A 21,036-nucleotide genomic window follows, 5' to 3' on the forward strand; every position below is an offset into this window, starting at 1 on the left:
TCTGTTTCATGGCCAAAAATATGAGCTATGAAAAACACTGCTAAAACTGAACTGGATCTTTGAGTTAAACTTGTAAATATGAAAAAAAAATCTTCTGTTTAATATAATTTGTTCAGTCCTTTTCACAGAGCCCGGCAATTAAAATGAAGAGTATTAATTCCTAACTAGAAGGGAATGAGAATCCCCCATAGCTGGCCAAGGGCAAAACCTGGCAGTGACCTTCACATTCAGCACTGAAGACCAATACCCACTGCCTCAGCACTAAGCGCTCAGCTGCAGTTTCTTTGTGTATTTCTCCTTATCTGTTTGAAAAATGCCCAATGTGCTGAGTACCACCATTTGTTAACAATCCAGACTTTTTGTTCTTTGGTTGTGTTTTGGACATAAATATGCTGTATGATTTACTAGCCAGAAGCTACAAAGACACATTAACCACACAGGTTGTCTTACATTACATTCATTACACATCGGTGTCTTTCAAAAGCTAAGAATATACAGATGTTTTGTAAGATAGCCTATTATTTTTGAGATACAACACACCTGTAACGACTGTAAATATTTCTTCAGTTCTGATTTTATACCTCTAGAAAAAGAGCTGAATATTAGAAATATTTAATGCTTTCAGCTGTAGAACCAGTGGTCTCATGCTGCTGTCTTGGACACAGAAAAAGCCGCTGGGTAGTAAATGAACTCTAATTAACTTTCAGTGCATCAGTTTTGATTACCAGTTTTGTGTTTGCTGATATTTGCACTACCAGCAGGTTATCCCTCACCCTATGGAGGCTGAATTGATTTAAAGCAGAAGGCTGTCTTCCTGTAAGGACACATCTCCAAAGAAACTATTGGTTTCATGTTCATTGCCCTGGCCTGCATGCCACAGAAGCATTCTGAATGTTCTGCCTCATCCCTGTGTCAAATATGCAGCAGCACCTGGATTTCACATCCCATCTGTCTCTCATCTTTTAACAACTTGGATTCAGAATCTTAAATTAACATTTAATAACCACAGACAGTATTCTTTCTTATTCTGCCCTTGCATACTTTGCATAGTCCCTTTGTCCAATGAGCTTTTCGATAGGCATTTAAACTTTTTTCTTTCCTCTTCTCATAAGAAAATACCTACGAATGGCCGCTGAGCACTCTGGGACCATTCACTGTGCTTGTACCAACAAACAAGGGGCTCAAAGGTACAAATGTAAGTAAGCAAGATAAAGGGATTTACATTAGGGGGAATTTGGCTCCTTCAGAAATCTCTCATCTGTGTTGTGTTTTGATTGAAAAGATACAGAAGAACTCTTTGCTCTAGTACACTTCTGGACACATTTATATCTAGGGGCCAGAAATTGTATTGTTCCTACTTGAAAGAAAAACAAAATAATTTGGTGAGTTCGGGTAAAACACTCTCATGCTTCAAGTTTTGGACTGTCTTACATGTCTATGATCAAAGTCTTTTCACTTGGTTGAGACAGGGGCTGAATTAAGATCTGAACTGCCAGCAGGGAGGCCTGAAGGTCACCTTTTACATAAGGGGGATACAAAAAATAATAGCTTTAGTGAGAAAAAAGAAGAGGAGGCTGATATGTAAGTAGTCAGCATCCATTACCTTCCACTGACATCAGGACAATTCTGGAGACACTTATTGCTCATACAGGGACATAAGGGTGTAATGTGAGCTGAACTGAAACCAAGAGAAGTCTCTATTCAGATTCCATCACCTGACTTCAGAGGAAAACACATAATTTCAGAATGTAACAGCTGGAGAGGACAAAAAAGCATTCACCTTGACTTTTTTTTTTTTTTTTTTTTGATGAAGCCTACATTGAAATGCATCTCTGTTTCTCTGCTTTTCTAGATAAAGGATCTTCTGAATAATAAACAGAAAGCCCAGTACTTCACTAAACTCCATGTTATTGCTGGTCAACTTAACACAAGTAGCTTGAATAATACCAGTATAATATATACTTTGACTGGGAAGCCAGGAGAGATATCAAAGGGAGAAAAGGTAAGTGGCCTTTCAGCCTACCACAGCAAGAATACTGCTCTCTGCTCCCTTGAAAAGGAGTAGGAAAGTTCCCTCTGCAGTGAGGCATCAAGTGGAAGATAGCTGTTGGATTATGAAAAAGCACAGCTGTGGCCATGCATTACAAGGACTTCAAGTAAAACCTGAAATCTTGCTGGCATCAAAGATCCCACTAAAACCAGCAAAAACAAAAATTACCTTTAGACATGTCTCACTGCTGGGTGACATAGCAGACTAAGACAGACTGCTCTAAAACTGTTTGCTAACATGAAGTCATCTTAAATCTGCAGGCATGACCAATGAGGGGGGTGAGGGAGGAAGGGCAGGAGGAGCATTAAGAGAGCCCAAATGAAAGAAGTGGCATGGGGAGGGAGAAGCCCAGCGTTTGTGCTGGAAACCTGTGTATACTGTTTACATGGAGCAAATACTGACTGCACTGCAGAACCCACCTCCCACTGAGCATCAGCAGCCTTCAAACGATGTAGGAAATAGAAGCCTTCAGCATAAATAGAATACACATGGCAATTAACCATGAAAAATGAATAGTAGAGTTCATCATTAGCCCAGCTCATCTGATGTCAGTAAACATCAGGGCAGTCTGATGTCACAGTTCAAAAAATTTGTTCTCTACGGATAATATACTAGATTTTATAATCTAGAATTATTGTTCTTGGCCCATTAAGTGTCTCTTAATGGCTTGGGCCTGTGTGGAGGCTGAAATCAAGTACTTCTCATGTTTTGCAGTAGATCGGTGGCATCTGAGAAGAGAGATCTATTTTTTGTCTTCGATGAGTACACACTCCATTTGTAACAGGGAAATACCACTGCTGTCTGAGCCCTGTTTTTTTCCTGCAGGCTTCAGTACAGTGCAGAATCAGCAACATTTTATTATTTTAAATATACATATAATATAAGGAAATGGTTTGTAGTCCCTTGAGATTACAGAAGCTGAGCTTTTCAGTACAATGACATTTTAAATCATTTCCTGGCAGATTTTTATTAGTAGCAGTCATCAGAGCCCTTTCAGGTACACTGCTTTCACCACAGGACCTGTCCCTGTTTCTCTTCTGAACCATGCTGTCCTGGAACAAAAAGAACATGATCCTGATCCAAAGACAAAGGAATTTTTTCCATTTCATTGATAAGCATTGGAAGCGGTCTTTAGCCTCCCCAGATTTAAATTTCTCACGTTGGCAATGTAATGAGATCTTAGACTGCATTCAACATGTGTACTCGCTCTGTTGTCATTTCCTAATAAAGAATTTGTTATCCATTGCCTGGCTTCTTTCAGGATAATCAATTAAGAATAAGAATCCAAGGAGGAAGGAGGAAAGGGAAACTTTTACAGGGAAATATTATTGCTTCCAATGGAATTTTGCACATTATTGACAAAGCCATGGACAATGTGGAGCCAACATTTGAAAGCAGCAAAGAGGTGAGCAATAAGCTATATACATGCAATGGCAAACTTCCTCTTAAAATAGTTTCACATTGATTGAATGCAAAGGAGGATGACTGACAGCTACTAAACAAAATCTACTGAGCCATCGTGCTTCAGCTCAGCAAAGCAACGTTCAAAGTGAAAGGTAATGACACACTTTCCACAGCAAACAGACATATGCTCTTCTGCCAGACTACTTCATGGAGGATTTGGACTCACTGCATTTGAATGGTTCTTTGGAAAACTGGCAGTTATAATCAGGGAATTTCACTGAATTCCTGAAAAGCATACTAAAAGAAGGGACATCTGAACAGATATCAAGCAAGATTTGTATTTAAAGTTGCAATTCCTCCCCCCAAAAGGCTAATATTATAAAACCTGGTGATTTTGGATGCTTTGGGGTTTTTGGTGACGTGCTTATCATACTTCCTTAAAAGTTCACTTCTTTATATGATGTTTTTGCAAATATTTTATTCCTCCACCCTTTCACACTGGGAATGAAGAGATAATAACCCTTTCCCCATATGCATACTGTTTTTAATGTGGCTACACAGGACAATGACAAACTCTAACTATATTCCACTATAGCACCAAGACAAGCCATTTCCAGGCACCACCAGTCACCCAAATAAAAAGGAAACCAAAATGTATTCAATCTGTAATAACTGAGACTTGCGCAGTAACTCAAGAAGTGTCTTATAAGAACTGGCATTTATTCCATGTCCCCAACTAAAACAAATCTTATTTCAGGAAACCATAATGTCAGTACTTCAACATAATGGAAGATACAGTCAATTTACATCTTTGATAGAGGTAAGGATACAGAAAAGCAATTACATAAAGCTATTTCAGGTGTTATTCAATATTAATATTTCACTTTCATTTTTAAACCAAAACAGAAAACTGGCCTGGGAATGGATTTGCAGCAGGACCACAGGCCTTACACAGTCTTTGTTCCAAGTAATGAGGCTTTGAATAATATGAAAGCTGAGGTTCTGGACTACCTGCTCTCTGCACAGGTATAATCTTTCTATAACGCAAAGCTTTCTCAGATAGGAGATGCATACATATGTTGTCCAGTGTTCATCTAAACTAAGCTCCTATGACCAAGGTTTAAAGCCATCTCTAACAATTAAAAGATCAAGACAACACCTAGAGGGGAAGGGGATTTGGAGTCTCCTATCACATATAGCGACAATGATCCTCCACACCAGGCCCCCAGTCCTCTGCTCTTGCCCAGACAGCCACATGGCAAAGCCCCAAACCCTCTCCTGAAAGGTGTCACCCTTGGTGGGAACAGTCAAGATACCACAAGGGCCCCACTGCATGGATACGCTGCTGGTGGGTTCCCAGGAGGTGGTTATTGGTGTCCTGTCCCCCGGACACCTCCTGCCTCTCCCAACACACATGCAAGTCATGGAAGGCCCGTGTCAAAATAATAGGTAGGAGTGAGGATATGGAATGTCAGGGTGCATGCCACAAGCTGAGCACCACCACTGACAAGGGGTTTCTCGTGCACCTGCCAGTGGTGCTGTTCTCTTCACCATGGCCTCTCAACAGGTCAGGCTGGGTTTGTGTGACTCTGTTTGGGCTAAAACAGCCTCTTTTCTGCATTGGCAGGGTTCATGGAAGCTGCTGGAGCTCGTCCGATACCACATTGTCTCCAATACTGAGGTGAGCACAGCTGCTTTACTGACCCAGAGTGTAAGAGCAAGAAACACTGTCAGGGGGTATTGTCAGGACTGCAGGCACAAATAGCGGGAAAAGTACTTACTGCCATCAAAATCAAGCTCTCTCTGAGCCTATTCTGATAAAATTAGTCTTCTGGTTTTCAGACTTTAAGCAAGCCCCCCATTTTTCCCAGGTGGAAGTTCATCCCCACCCCAGTCACTGTCGTGGGGGAGGAAGGAAAGAAGTGATTTTATTTTTACTGAAGGGTCCCACTCAGAGCATCTGAGGTGGAGGCCACTCCCAGCACAGACCGAGATCAGAGGGAACAGAGACATGAGATGCTCTCATGCAAGTGTACCTTCATGGGATACCAGCACTGCCATTTCTACAGTGGTCTGTGGATGCAAAGAGGGCTATTTTTAGGGAGAAGTGTTAACTCTATTTAGACTGGTTGCTATAATTAGAAGAAAAATTAATATTTGTTTGAGCACCAAGCTCTTCACACGCAGCAGCCAGCAAGCTCAGTCATAATTTAATGACACTAACTTTGTTATACAAGCAGGTTAGTCAATGCAAAGGCTGCCCACATTGATAATAGGGTCATTTCCTTGCCCCAAAGAAGGTCTTTCTGGATTTGAAAAAAGTAATGTTTTTACATTTCTTTCAATCAATTTATATTCATTTCAGCTCGAGGTTGCCAGCCTTGTCTCAATAGAGCACATCAGAAGCATGGCAAAGCAGTTCGTTTACTTTAACAGGACCAGCACTGTAAGTCACAGCTTTCACCTGTGAACAACTCTCTCTGACTGAGGAAACTGTTCACATGCAGGGGGAATAAAAGAAGGGGGAAGGGGGGACGTTAGCAGAGGAATTTCTTGCTACAATGAGGCAGAAATTTTCAACTTGCCACTCCTACCTGCTGTTACCATTAGTAATATAAAGGATGCAGAGGAAATCACTGGTATATAAGGACAGCCTGCAGGGTTTTTTCCCTTATGATTAGCCCCAGTCCAGGAGTGGTCCTCATTTATGCTCTGCATAATTTTTTAAAAAAATTAAAATCTACTTAAAATATTTTAAATCATTCTGTTACATGTTTTAGTTATTTTAAACACTCCTCAGTGCACACAAAGATATTCTTTAATTCTCTTTACTATTAGAGTTTCTGATTCTGATGTACCCAGTGAATACATTTTTAAAGGTGTTAATTTTTCAGTACTTCTGCAAAACCAAACTTATCTATTATGTTAGCTTCCTTCTGTCCTGGAGCAGAGATGCACCTATGAAAATTCTTGTGAAGGCAGAGCATTGCAGGAATAAATGCAGAAAGAATACTTTTTTTTTCTTCGTGTAAAATAACATAGATCACGGATTCTCTCTCACTTTTCTGCCTCCTCCTTTGCCAGAGAGAGTACTAAAGCATGTTTATGCCCTCTAAAATCAGTGCCTGGAGTCATCAGTAGTCTTCTCATTTTGGTCAGTCTATCAGTAACCAGTTCCACAGGCTAACAGTGCACACTCATAGTAAAATCTTTGATACCTCTGCTGTAGATCAATAGTCAAGAAAATGTACAATATATGTGTGCTTCTTGCATAAACAAGCATGATAAAAATCAGATAGTCAATTTTAAAAAAAAGCAAGAACAGAAAGTAATTTAATTTTTTTAAATTAAATTATCAGAAATCGAGAAGCTATGAACTTTAATAATGATAATTTATTGTTTCATAGGGACAAGTCTTGGTGAGTGGAGAAAAAATGGAAGAAACAGATATTGTTGCAAAAAATGGTCGTATTTACACTCTTGAGGGAGTTCTTATCCCACCCACAATTGTTCCAATTCTACCACATCGGTGTGATGAGACAAGAAGTCAAGTCACAAAGGTAAGAGAATCACACAGAATTGGTAGTTCTTAACTGTTCAAGGCACTCTAGCTTCTTCTTTAATAGCTTTCTCTGATATTATTCATTAAAAAGGGGTATTTTGGGAAATTAATATATCAAAGACATGCAGCCACCAACCTAGCAGTACTGCACAGATGCAAATTATTTGCAAATAGGGAACTCATATGAACATATTCTACACCATTTCAAAAAAACTGGTTGTTGCAGTAGCCCTTTGAAAAATGTTGTCTCTCCAATCCAGCTCTGTCCTCCAGTTCCTGAATTCCATCTGTACATACAAGTACATGGAAGCAGTGTCAAGTTCTCAGGGAAACTACTCTAGATCAATATTTTCACTTCTATAAATATGCAGGGAAAGGAGACAGCAAATTAAAATATTAACATAATAATTAATTTTATATTTGTATATTAGGAATGTGTTATTTTCAGAAGCCAAAATTTCCCCTAGCCCTGCTTTCTTTCAGAAACAAAACTGCTTCATATTTAAAGGGGTGGATTTTGACATACCTTGCTCAGTTAGGTGACACAGTACAGGCCTTTATTTGGTAACATTCAGATACTATTTCTGGTAAGAGAACAGGGTATCAGACGGAGCTTTTCTCTTGCAGTGAGCGTGGCTCCAGTGAGCTGTTATTGGACCATGTTCAAGCACATGTCTGGGCCAGTAACAGTTCCGGTACAAAAGGGAAATATTTACTGGCTTAACTTACAACAGTCCAGAACCACAGCCTTGAAAGAGGTTCCCAGCAGAGCTGGACAACATCAAAATGTAATGAAGAAAACACTGGCAGTAACAATCTATTACCTCTGGCGGTAACTACAAAGTGCTGCATGTGCAATATAATCATAAACCAGGCAGAGGTCCAAGCAGCAATCTCTGATACAAAAAGCAATCCCCACCCAGAAAACTTCAGTAATCTGAATTCCTAACCAAAAAACTACTTAGAAATTAAATTCAGCACCAATCAATCCTAAAGTAACACTGAGAAAAAAATTGTTTAAAGAAAAAACAAATAGTTACGAAAATTATTCCCCAAACTCAAGTTAGGCACTCCTGTCAGCTTTGAAAGTCTTGTGCGTAGTTTAAGGTACAACCACTTATTCAAGGCTTTAAGCAGAACACTGCTGGCCAGGAGAACACCAGAAGGGAGCAATGGCTTTGGCAGTTTTACTTTGCATGAAGCAGTTTCATCACTCTCAGAAAACAGGAGTAACACCACCTCAGAAATACTGCTTGTATTCAAAGAGTTAAAAGGCACAAACCTTGTAGGAACTGGTAGGTATATACACTCACAAGAACTTTACATCCCTAAAGATGATGCCATTAGGCTAAGGCATCCATATCCACGTAACCATACCAGAACTCTAAAAGCTTCACTTGAGTCTAACTGAAGGACAGCAGTGCTTATTCTTAATGTCACAAAGAGCACAGGAGGGACAACAGGTCTGCAGTACCTGCCTGATGTGTGGACCGTGGCCAATTCTGATGACCTCAGACAGGAGGTGGTCTGAACAATGAAGTAGTAGCTGACCCAGCTCTCTGCTCCACTCCTCCCAGAGCACGGGCCCTGTGGCAGATTTGATAGAGGGGAATATATATCCATGCTTCAATTACTTCAGTGCAAGGACAGTATCTTAATGTAGCACTGAAAATAGGCAGATCTGGCCTTGCATGGAAGTGCAGACACTTTTCTCTGTCCTTCGCTGTGACATGGCAGAAGAGAGAGACAGGACGCTCATCCTCAGGATAAGGAGGGAGCAGGTACACGTCAGTGTTTGAGGCCATTCCAGGTGGAGAAAGGAAGTAAATAGGTGATAGCAATTGGCACTGAGCAGCAGGGAGAATAACACCAACAGAGGGAAACATTGTCCACAGCAATTAACCGGAGTTTTAAGTTCTAAAGAAGCAGACACGCAGGGATTTTCAGAAGCACAGAGGAAGGCAAGAGCCTAAGTCAGCTTCAGGCATGACTATGCAGCTTGTAGAAAAGCTTTTGTAATGTCCAAATGTATTTGCCAAAATACATCTGACTCACAAACCTTTAAAACATAATAGTGGCATCAGTACCTCAACAATTTGATGCACAAATGCTTTTGTAAGTCTGCTCCTTTATTCCTATAAGTGCTGTACAGCATGAGGGACTACTAAATCCAAACCAGTACCTGATTCTTTCACCACAGCTCCAGTGAGAAACCTGTGGGGAAAATGCCATAATTCAGCCTCATGGCCTCTTGTCCAATGACTACAAAACACAGTGATGGAACACATTGGATGCTGGCTCTAGGTTTTATGCTAACTTGATTGAAAAACAAGACATCGGTAGTCACAAGCACCACAGCTCTGACAAACTCCATATCCACATTCTGAAAGGCTCAACCTCTCTGAAGTTACTGCATGTTGAGCTTGTAGAGGATTCACCTTTAAAACTGCCACTGGAGTTTATATCTCCTCAGTGATGTAATTGCCAGTCACTGTCACCACCACATGGTGATAAATTAGCTGGTGGGAAAGGCAACCAAAAGGTGAAAACATAAAATTAGCTATATATCACTGGATCATAGTGGAGTACAGGATCTATGATGTGGGAGCAAAGACTATTTTTCTCTTCATCACCTATACACAAGACAAATTTCTGTTCACACTGTCTGTATAAAAGACTCAACTAATTTTTGATCTTCCAGGAAGAAATAAAAAATTCTCATAGAATTTAAGTGTGCAGACTGCACTAGACTCTCCGACAATATTAGTTCTTTGTTATACTCAGTTGAGTAAAGGACACCAGTGCATTCATGTCCCTGTGTTCCTGTTGAGGAAGCGTCACATTCTTTAAAAGAAGGGAGCAGAGGAAGGACAAATGGAGATTGGAAGGGGAAGGTGGAAGTGAACAACCACTCCACAAAAGTCAGAGACAGCAGATATAGCCCTGCTGCTGCTCTTTGGATGCAAAATCATGCTTAAGTCATAAAACAGATATTCTTAAAATTTACAGGGTGTATAATCCATAAATATGTATCTCAGCAGTTGGTATAATACCTTTTCAAATTACTATCCTTATCGTTTCCTTCTAGGGTGTCTGTGCAGGTTGTTTATCGCATTCATTGGCTCACTGCCCACAGGATTCAAAGCCAATCGTAAGTGACATTTCCTGGCAGATTCACCAGTTGTACAAAATGCACAGAGGAAAGGCATCCCCATATGTTGATTACTGCTCTCCCAAAAAATAGTGATCAAAAGAACCAGCTATGAATACAGGGGACTGAATAAAATACAAATATAGATGGTACTTTAACATCTTTTGGGTAATGACAGGATTATCAGGTAATTCCAGCATTATTTTGTTTGCTGTTGCAAGACCTCTCGTACAATTCACAGAAGCTCTGACTTGTTTCTCAGGTGAAGTTCTATTTCAGCAGAAGAGAGACACGAGGAATGAGAATCACTATGATGATGCTTTGAGAATTAGCAAACTGGAATGTTTAAAATAGACCTCACATCTGTTAAAAATTTCCTTTTGATTAAGCTTCATCCCTGAAGTAACAGTCTGCAGACACAGGTTCAGTAAGGACTGAAAATCTTCCATCTGCTTTGCATCTAAGAGATGCAAATCTGGCTACGTGTTTCTCCACATACAAAATTCAAGTCTAGCTACCACAGGAATTTTATTCCCCATGTTATAAAAAATTCACTGGTAGTAGTCCTATAAGTCAGTATCCAGTAACAATAAAAATGAAGTTCATATTAGGAAAAAATATGTAATTTAATAAAATTTTAAAATAAAATACTAGCAGGGTGCTTTGTTCTCAGGTTATGTGGTGATATTAAGACTGTATCACAGAACGTTATGTTGCTTAGAAATAACTAATGCTTCCATTTTGTGCGTGTTCCAGCCTTTCTCAAAACGGAGATGCATTATTGAACACCCAACCTTTCAGAAAATCGGCTGCGCTAGAGACTGCAATATAACAATAAAGGTATAGAGTTATGGTTCCTTAAGGAAAGGTTCTTTTACCAAAATATTGCCTTATACATTCTGAACTTTCCTTTTGGAGTTGAGAGGTGTTTGGAGATGTCCGTGTAGCTTCCATACACTTCTCTACAGCAGGCTGAGAGGAGCTACTGTAAATCTTAGAGCTAAATATGAGACAAATTCCAGAGAGGTTTTTTAGCTGTCTCACATCATTGACAACACCACACTCATACTCTGCAGGAGTTTTCAGATAGGGCTCCAAGCCCAGCTGTGTTTGTTGCCCCATATAGCTTCACCCATGAAGAACAGAACAGCTGGGTCTCTCCTGGTCCCAGCCACTCTTGTCCGAGGACTTCACATCATATTGGATAACAATGAATGGGAAACACAAGAACTTCGGTCCAACTACTGCTTGACAAGTCTAGTTCTCACAGAATTCATTAGCCTCTAAGAAGTACTTACACCTTTCCAGCTCCTGGGGCTCCTAAATAGGCTTCTGCATTTCGTGAGTGCCACTTAGTAACAAGCAGATAAGTCTACAAACTGTAAGCTTTGAAAGCCTTCTGCTAATCCCTATTTCCCTTGAATCACACACATAAATGGGGTTTTTTCTAATGCACTTTCTGTGCCCTTGATAAATAAACAGACCAAGCAGCCAATTCATGAATAAAATAAAAGATGCAGTTGAAAAAGCCATTTAGGGCTGTGTGGTGGCTAAATCCCACACTGGTGCAGAGGGGAAGGAGGAAGATCAAAGCAACATGTCTGGCTGTCACAGCATCTCAGATGCAAAGGAGACTGCCTGTCTCCCAGTTGCACTGCAGTCCCACTGGCAAATATAAGAGTGCACACAATACAAGCAGACACACACAGACATGTTTGTACGTGGGGACAGGACAGGGGTTTCTAACAGTGATGAGTCTGATAAGAACAAGGGAAGGACCTGGTGGCCTGTGCATCCCCTTCTTGGGCTGTCAGCACCCTGCCTGGTTTTAACAAGGCCATCGCAGGGGTGGTTCTGGTCCAACACAATCCTTTTCAGAGCCAGTTATCCCTATGGGCCTTTGCCAGAGGGCCAAAACACAATGGAGAGTTGGGTTTTGTGTACTGCCTCTGCACCAAGGCACTGTAAAAGAGGATATTTGCTTTATTTCACAGGAACCAAAGTGTTGCAAAGGCTTCTTTGGCCCTGACTGCAGTCCGTGTCCAGGAGGTTTCTCCAAACCCTGCTCAGGAAATGGGCAGGTAAGAAGAGCATCTGGCAGCACCCTGCACTCCAAGGGAGGAAGGGCAGGCTGTGTCCCAAAAGTCCCTGGAGCCCTTCTGCAGAACTGGAATGTTGGGCTCTACAAGAGCTGTCCCCTTCATTTATGGCCATGAATTTCAGGTTCAGTCATACAGAGGAGGGAAAATAAATTGGTCCCCTCTCAGATGTTCAAATTGCAGATTTTTGAGGTTTCAACATACAGCACATAGGCAATGCTGCATGGTCCATTCCCCTTGTTTTAGTTTGCACAGCACAGAGTAATGACCCAGCTCACTATTCTCACCTTAAAATTGCAAAGGAAGGCAGAATATATAGCAGCAAAGGAAATGCATAAGGAAAGCTTTTGCTTTGAAACACCTTTGTCATCAAACCTGAGGTACTTCCTGAGAGTCTATCATAGTCATAATATGTACAGATATATAGTCTCTTCTCTGGGGTAAGGGTAAAGATTTGTTTTAATTTATACGTAGCAATGACCACTCTTCCATATCACAGTGCATGGATGGCCTGGATGGAAATGGGACTTGCATTTGCACTGAGGCATTTCAGGGCTCGCACTGCCAGTTCTGCTCAGACCCCGGCAAATATGGACCTCAGTGTGACAAAGGTAAGTACACCAGCACATCCTCAGTGTAAGAGCTTGGGCTATTTCTTTTGGACCCCTGGAACATTATGTAGGTAGGAATTAACTGATCACTAAATAGTCCCTGTGGTGGATGAGCAAGATGTCTCTGGGGTACTTTCATTTCTTATGGGACACACCATAAGCGTACAGTCGGTGTAAATCTTCTCATTGACTTCATTGGGGACTTTTGCAGGGGGCGTAGCTTACTTTTTACTTATTTACTGTTCTTTTAATTTTTGTGTCCTTCATATAAGTAATAGAAAAGAAAATCTTTGCTATTCTGTTCCCATCTGGTCTTGCCCACAACAGAACAGATTCTGCCAGCAATTATGAATATATGTAATCTAAGCTAGATCTATAAACAGATTGTATTTAGGGCCACTTAATAATCATCCTTACTGAATAATTTCTGATCTATTGAATAGTTTTCAGTTCTACAGTCATCTTTCATATACTGACAGATTTAATCCTGCTAAGTCAAACCATAATACATTTGAGAGTTCACAACATATACAATATCAAAAACACATATATCCCCCCTCTATAATATAATTATAGCCTTTTTTGCTATGAGACATCCTGTCATTCATGAAGCACAGCTCACTTGAAGGTTCAGAGGTAACTGGAAAAAAGCTGAGAGACAAATTCCATAATAAAATTTTTTAAGCTCCAGTCCCACTGAAGTAATAAGTGTTTGCTTAACTAGTCACCACTGGCACTGCTTTGGAATACACAGAGCTTACCTGCTGTGTCCTTTGGGCACATTGCTGTGCCTCCCAGCAGCATTAATCAGCCCAGTCCCAACAAAGTGCTGGTAGGTCTGTGCTGCTGCTCTGTGTACCAGCCCAGCACTGTACAATCTGTAGGATTGTGGGTTCAGTATTTGAAGGCTTCCCATATCACTGAAAGTACACCAGAAGTTGTGCAACTAGTAACTTCAAACTTAATAGACTAAAACATAGCATTTTGCTCCTACTTCACTGAAGTGCTTTGAAATTAGTTGATAGATAAGTGCACTGTAAAGATACAATGGGTTTTAAATAATTACCCATAAAACACATCTGAAAAGACATGGATATGATTAATAGACAGTAAGTCCCCCATCAAAGTGAGACTTAAAAAATACAAAAGTTTAGATTCTTGAAGAAATAGAAGGATCTGATTCATAAGAAATGTTATGTAAGGACAAATACCTTTTACCACTATGGAATTGCACACTGTAATTTATCTCTAATAGACTGCCTCTGCCTTTATGGGAAGTGTGATAATCAAATAGACAGCAATGGGATCTGCCTTCCTGGATCATGCAGAATTGGATACACAGGGAAACTCTGTGATAAGCAGATTGTTCCCTGTGAGCCCTCCCTACATCTCTGCCATGCACATGCAGACTGTCAGATTAGTGATGGCGCAGTGAGGTAAGTCAGTGACTCTCATCAAAGTAATATTAACTATGCTGCAGCTCTTTGCCATTTGCTTGATCAAAACAGTCCCTGGCAGCAGTACACAAACATCAGCCACTGCAACACTGCTATGCTGCAAATAAGCATAATCATGCACCACATTGACCTTGAGTTGCAAGATAGTAATTAAGAGATCTCATTACCCTGTCCTGTACCTTATACTTAACACTGAAAGATAGATGCATACCGATCTGACCCTTCTTACCTTCCTACCAACATCTACATAGGTTCTCAGGAACCCTTTATTTCTAGTGATTTAGAAGTTTGAGCCTTGCTGAAAAACAATGGAATTCTCAAGCAGTTTGGGCATAGATATCTCACTCTGGTCAGCTCAGGCAAGTTTTGCATGCCACAGCCCTGCAGACTTCAGCACAGGTTCCCCAGTCCTGACAGGACTGGTCACAAACCTCTGTTACTGCTACAGCTGCCTTGCACTTGCCTCAAGCTCACCTTCAGATGCAGCGAGTTTGCCTCTTGATGCAGTGTATTCATAATGAGTCACTGCAGAAAGCAGAATGGGGGATGCTGTCAAACTTGAGGGCTTAAGTAATTCCCTCCAATATAGGTTAATCCTGGGGGAGGGGACCCAGGCAAACAGTTGTCTTGCATTGTCTTGCATACGTTTCAGGGAGAGAGCTATTTTTGACATCACTGAAAGAAAGAACATAGCCAACTCATAAATAATTTAGAGCTATTAGCTCAACTTTGCAATGATCATATCAGCTCAGAATTAATTTCACTCCCCATCTCATACACAGAGAATAGATCCCTGATTAGACTCAATTAACCCAGTCAACATTTTGGAAAAAAACATAATGTACGCACTTAGGCTACTTGCATCATGAATCCAAGGTTACCAATTTTAAGCTCCCTATAAATAGCATGTTACAGTGGAATACAATCACTTTATTTTAGAGCTGTCCTATCACGTTTAACGCCTCCCTCCTCCTCTTGTCTCTGTAGCTGTGTTTGCAAACCTGGCTATGAGGGAGATGGCTTGAGCTGCAGCAAAGTTGATCCTTGTGCTGCTTTAAACCCTGGTGGCTGCAATATCAATGTAAGTACGTGCTTTCCCCACAGAGCTTGACACCATGAAAAAGTAGGCAGAGGGGAAGGTGGGGCCAGAAACTTTCGCAGAAGAGTCACGATGTTCATTGGAGTTCCAGGCTCTTTCCCCAGATAGCAGGATCACTGTGGCTTAGACAGGCCTTGCACCTGAAGCCAGATGCCACCTAACTGTCCTGAACTGATGCCTCTGCATCTCCCCCTAGGCCGAGTGCGTTCAGACAGGCCCAGGAGAGCACATGTGTGTTTGCCAGGCAGGATGGACAGGTGATGGAAGGGACTGCTCAGCCATCAACAACTGCCTGCTACCCATCACGGCAGGGTGCCACGAAAATGCCACCTGCATATATGTTGGGCCAGGTCAGGTAGGTCCTCACATTCATTGCCATCTTAGGTGCTAGTCCTCAGCCCTTTTGCTCTGCTTCCTTACCTGTTCTCTTCCCCAAATCCTCCCCTCCCTCCCAGCTACGATGTTATTTCCACACAGTGCTCTCTACCCAAAGCAGTCTCCTTCAGTTCTTATCCCAGTCCTCTCTCCTTCCTACATGGTGATGCCATGGCAGCAAATACTTCTTCAGTAAATACATTAGTAGATGTCAGGTATAAAGGTCTTCTGGAGATATTAATCAGTGTCATTCCACTGAAGTCAATGCTAAGCTACACAGAAACACAGAGAAACTAATTCACCATGTCTAGAATATGCACGCTATTTTAATCATTTTAATGAATTGCTGTGTTTCATTGAAATGACAGAATGACTGCAAGTGTAAGGATGGATTTCAGGGGAATGGAATTGAATGCACACCCATAAACTCATGCCTGGAACAAAATGGAAAATGCCATCATCTGGTGAGTAATTAATCATTCCTTGAACAAAGTGTTCAGATACGTATCACACCTCACCTCCTGCGCACACCATAGAATTTACTTGCCATTTCAAGCCTGCAGTTTCTGTTTGAGAAAGCACTTTCCAAGCAGTGCTACAAGCACCAAAAATACTGTGTGAACTGTGTCAGTATGGTACATGAGCTGAGGACAGACTGCAAGTGCTGCTCCCAAATCTGCCTGCACAGAAGGATTATCTCGAGCCCAGTATAAATAAGTGCTGCTTCTCTACCAGCAACTACAACTTGAATGCACCAGACTGTTGGGATGTTTACCCAAGTCACACATCTCTCCCTGGGCATCTATTAGCTGTATCAGGAGCTGCATGTGCTCTGCTGTGTCCTGTAGTGCCTGCAAGAGCCACACTAGCGGGGGGGGGGGCACAGGGACAGAGCTAAAGTGAGGAGCACTGGGGAGCAGAGGATCAGTCTGTCATATTTGGATGAAGGAATAGGGTCCAGTTTATGTAGGGAGGAAATAAGAAAGGTGGAGCAAGAGTTTGGATTCCTACAGATTTAGTGCAGGGTGGGTAGGTGAGGAAGTTAGTGCCCTGGGCTGATGGAGTGTGTCCTATAGGAGACTGAGGACATCCACGGAAGATGGTACAAAGATCCTTTGTAAGTTTGTGTTTGTATATAAATGGATTCCAGTAAGAGGCTTTACAGGCCATTCTTGCTCTTGAGTGGTCTCCTGAGTATCTGACAAATTCTCTCTCTTTCTGGTTCAAAGGCAACTTGTCAGTTTGAGTCTTCTCATGGCTGGAAGTGTGTGTGTCCAAAGGGCTACGAAGGAGATGGTACAATATGCTATGGAAATGCTGCAGATGTAAGTAGGATGGTCACTTTCTCTGAGCACAGGACCTACTGCACAGTTCTCATGCTGGATCTTAACCAGAGAGATAGCAAAGCCTTTATAAACAGCTAGAAAAATATGATGCCCATCAGTGCTATCCACAAACAGTCTTCCAGCAGGAGACACTTGTCTGATACATAAATGATCTGTTGTGTCTAAAAACATAGCTTGGAAAGTGGCTTAAGGAATCCGAGCATATTTCTTGCTTAAAAAAAAAAATTAAAAATGTCCATCCCAGAGTCCAAACCTACAAAAGTGCTAAGCACTCACCTCCCAGTTGGAAGCAGCAAGCAGTCAGCTCTTCTGAAATTCTGCCCTGAAGTCTTTCTCAGTGGAAATGATCAATTTATCATGTTGGAACAAACCATGCTGACCCACAGGCAGATAAAACAAAAGCAAGTAAATTGGTGAAATAAATATGCATTTAACAGTGTAGGAAAAATGAAAGTGTCCTCTGCCTCAGCCACTGGCAATAATCTTTCATGGCTTTCAGCACTGTCTGCCGCCCCTGCTCATATTATCATCTATCTCTATTCTAAGTACTGTGGCAGAATAAAGGCTATCTACTTGCAGCATGATATGTAAGATGCTGTACAAACGCCAAACAAAACAACATAAATTCCAATTAATTTTGCATGGAGTTAAGAAAAGATTTAGGTTTAGAAGCCCTGAAAATTAACATTTAGCCTGGGGTCAGTACACAATACGCACCAAGGTCAGATACACTTAATACACCTAAGCAATCACCAGCCTGATTTTCAAGAGTTGGTAACTCACCATTTCCATTACCAGAAAGTATTAGAATTAGAAAAACACTGATGTCTTCCCTTTTCAGACACACTGAAAACCTCCTCCTCCATGTCACATCAGCCAGGCCAGACACAGTGAGTTACACCACAGGCAAGAGTACTTTGGTACAGTTAATTACAGCTTAGCTGCTCATTACTCTCTCTTTCTCTTTCTAATCAGGAGCTATCTACTCTGTCAGAAGCAGCTGCATTTAACCAGTGGGTTAATGTAAGTACACTTCATGGCTAATTTTTTTAGTATGTTCCAGTTTACATAAGCCTTGTAGCTTTTAGGAATGGGAACCTTACAGCAGTATTGCAATCAGAGAACAGAGGCTGCAGCTCTGGAGAGGCATCAGAGTGCCTATCCTACCACTCATGGAGGGGTTGATCACCTGGTTCCATATTTCTACCTGAAAAACAAATTCTGAACCCAAATTCAGGCAAGCAAGGAGGCTCCACAGAGCTAGTTACAAGCCTGCTCTCTGAGGCAGGGGGTCATGTAAGCCATGACTAGCTTTGTATGTAAATACACCATGGTGCAGATGAACAGCATCAGGGTGCAAGCAGAGACTGAACCTGCCCCCAAGTGGCTCCTTCCAACTTCTCTTATTCAGTGGACAAAGGCCTGAGCCTCACCATTTTCATTGTGCCCATGGCAGGAATCTCAGTCTGGCAGGCTTGACCAAGGTACATAGAATCACAGCAAATCACAGAATGGTCTGGGTTGAAAGGGACCTTTAAAGGCCATCTAGTCCACCTCCCTGCCACAGGCAGGGACATCTTCAACTAGGTCAGGTTTGCTCAGAACCCCGTCCAACCTGACTTGAATGTTTCCAGGGATGGGGCATCTACCACCTCTCTGGGTAACCTCTCCCAGTGTTTCACCACCTTTACCATAAAAAAGGTCTTCATATCTAATCTAAATCGACCTTCTTTCAGCTTAAAACCATTATCCCTTATTCTTTTGAAAAAGATCCTGCTAAAAAGTCTGCCCTGTCTTTCTTAAAAGCTCCCTTTAATTACTGAAAGGCTGAAAAATTCTTCCTGGAGTCTTCTCTTCTCCAAGGTGAACAACTTCACTGAAGGAATAGATTAACTTGTATGGTTCCAGATTATGGAAGAAACACCAAATTAAATTTTACAAACCAAAGTTCTGGATAGACGGATTGTCACAATCTACTTTCTATTTTCATGTTATCATTTATTTCTGGAGCAGCAGTAACATTAGGGGTCCTACCCCACTGTGATTGACACTAGGAATAAAGATCAAAATCTGTTTCTCCCACAAGGAGCTTAAAACCTAAATATAGGAAATGTATAGCAAATACAAGGCAAACAAAAAAGAACAGTGATGTGTTAATGAAAAGCATCAGAAGGAGAAGTCACAGCACATTAGTTGCTTTCATGCTTTTCAAAGTTAGATGGCTTGGAGATCATTAAAGCACACAATTACAACAAACACCTCAGGGAGCTGCTTGAAAGAGAAGCTAATGTGGCTAATTCAAGTCAGTTATCTGCCTGGCCCTGAGCTCGGACTGCAGCACTGGACACTGTACAGAGAAACTTAAGAATTTAAAGAAATGGACACAATGAGAAATGCTGTTCACCTGCTAGTGAGCTCTTTAGATAATGAGGGGGGAAATCAGAGGGCAGATTCTGTATAATCTATTGAAACAGAGATGTGGAAATTTCTGCTACACTTCAGAGAAATGGTATCAAACTAAACAACGGTAACTACAAACATGAGCAAAATAGGGAGGTAGATCCATCTGTGAGGTTTTTAATTTCATAGTTGAACAGGAATGTGATGTTTACCACTTTTTATAACCATATATTTTTCTTGCTGATCAGGAAGGATGAGATGGGGAAGTGTGTTGCTATTTCTATATTTAAATATTTGGAAGGTGGCTGGGATGATGGCTAGAAAGAAAGATGATCTTAACAGAGACAAAATTCCCAGCTATTTAGGGGAGATGATTCCCTTCTTGATTTAAAACCCAATATGGGTAATGAAGGACTGTCCAAAACAAGCCAGTTCCCAGGCAGCATACCAGATTCAAAAAGGTACAACCTATACTCATATTGCTCCCTTGAGTTTTGCAGCATCGAAAATGGCAAGGTGGAGCCTGTGAAAAGTTTGGAGAATCCCATCTACAGCAAGATCACACTCAAATCTTTTGCTCTTCTTTTTTCACTCCACAAAACCAAAAAATCCACACAACTGGAAAAATCCTCTCCAGTGGAGGCTTTCTCCATCCTTAAGGCAGATAAAAACATATGGAAGATGAATCAATTCATGCACACTACAGAGCTGAAAGCCCCACCTAAAATTAGAGCTGTCAGCAGCAAGCTCCACTGTAGTCCTAATGGACACAAGTAAGTCCTGGGCATCTTGAAAAATGCCAGCCATGTTAAATAGTCCTCTTTGGAATGGGAACATTGTGTCGTGGGAGTTTCTTATTTCACAATCCATAGTCCTTCTATCTTTTAAATAGCATAGAGTGCTCTGTAATAAGTTACTTGAAGTTATCAGTAACTACTAGTATTCATCATCTTGTTTATTTTTCAATATTTGAGTGCATAAAACAGAATCCATGAGACAGACTAACTTTTGTAGGAGACAAGTTATGTGTTTCATAATAAAAAACAGTTCTGACTCGAACATTATTTCTGCCCTTTAAACGCTGGCAATCTATTGTGTAAAAAATAGACTCTCGCTGACCATTTTTGTACAGCTCAAAGTACTGTTGGTTCAAGTCACTGCTCAGTATAATAGTTTTTCCTCCCCAGGCTGGTCACAAAGGACGTCACATACTCCACCTTGCTAAGAAGTCACCAGCTGCTATTTATAGACTGTCCTGGGGATGAATTATTTTACTCTCTTTACTTTCATGCAGGAGGCCAAGATAAACTCAGTGTTATCCACTGCCTCTAATCTAACTGTCCTCGTGCCTTCTCTGCAAGCAATTGAAAACATGGATGAAGGAGAGAAAGCCTTTTGGATGTCAAAAAGTAACATTCCAACTCTACTGAAGTATGTTATTTGTTTGGGGGGTTGTTTGGTTTTTTTTAATTTATTTCTTTT

The 21,036-nt window shown here is 41.1% G+C and overlaps 1 protein-coding gene across 1 annotated transcript in view; it reads left to right on the forward strand.

The window, feature by feature from the left end:
- The window catches only part of STAB2 (stabilin 2), an 86,656-nt gene that overhangs the window by 20,788 nt on the left and 44,832 nt on the right, over positions 1 to 21,036 (forward strand). Inside the window, exons 11-29 of the mRNA XM_064654834.1 lie at positions 1,113 to 1,195; positions 1,853 to 2,002; positions 3,312 to 3,455; positions 4,212 to 4,274; positions 4,361 to 4,480; positions 5,082 to 5,135; positions 5,820 to 5,900; positions 6,862 to 7,014; positions 10,105 to 10,167; positions 10,924 to 11,007; positions 12,162 to 12,248; positions 12,766 to 12,877; positions 14,133 to 14,313; positions 15,322 to 15,415; positions 15,630 to 15,788; positions 16,177 to 16,272; positions 17,038 to 17,133; positions 18,130 to 18,177; positions 20,849 to 20,985. Of these exons, the coding sequence (XP_064510904.1) occupies positions 1,113 to 1,195; positions 1,853 to 2,002; positions 3,312 to 3,455; positions 4,212 to 4,274; positions 4,361 to 4,480; positions 5,082 to 5,135; positions 5,820 to 5,900; positions 6,862 to 7,014; positions 10,105 to 10,167; positions 10,924 to 11,007; positions 12,162 to 12,248; positions 12,766 to 12,877; positions 14,133 to 14,313; positions 15,322 to 15,415; positions 15,630 to 15,788; positions 16,177 to 16,272; positions 17,038 to 17,133; positions 18,130 to 18,177; positions 20,849 to 20,985 (2,005 nt within the window). The remainder of the gene's footprint in view (positions 1 to 1,112; positions 1,196 to 1,852; positions 2,003 to 3,311; positions 3,456 to 4,211; positions 4,275 to 4,360; positions 4,481 to 5,081; positions 5,136 to 5,819; positions 5,901 to 6,861; positions 7,015 to 10,104; positions 10,168 to 10,923; positions 11,008 to 12,161; positions 12,249 to 12,765; positions 12,878 to 14,132; positions 14,314 to 15,321; positions 15,416 to 15,629; positions 15,789 to 16,176; positions 16,273 to 17,037; positions 17,134 to 18,129; positions 18,178 to 20,848; positions 20,986 to 21,036) is intronic.

This window comes from Pseudopipra pipra, chromosome 5 (genome assembly GCF_036250125.1).
Source record: "Pseudopipra pipra isolate bDixPip1 chromosome 5, bDixPip1.hap1, whole genome shotgun sequence".
In the NCBI taxonomy this organism is placed as follows: domain Eukaryota; kingdom Metazoa; phylum Chordata; class Aves; order Passeriformes; family Pipridae; genus Pseudopipra; species Pseudopipra pipra.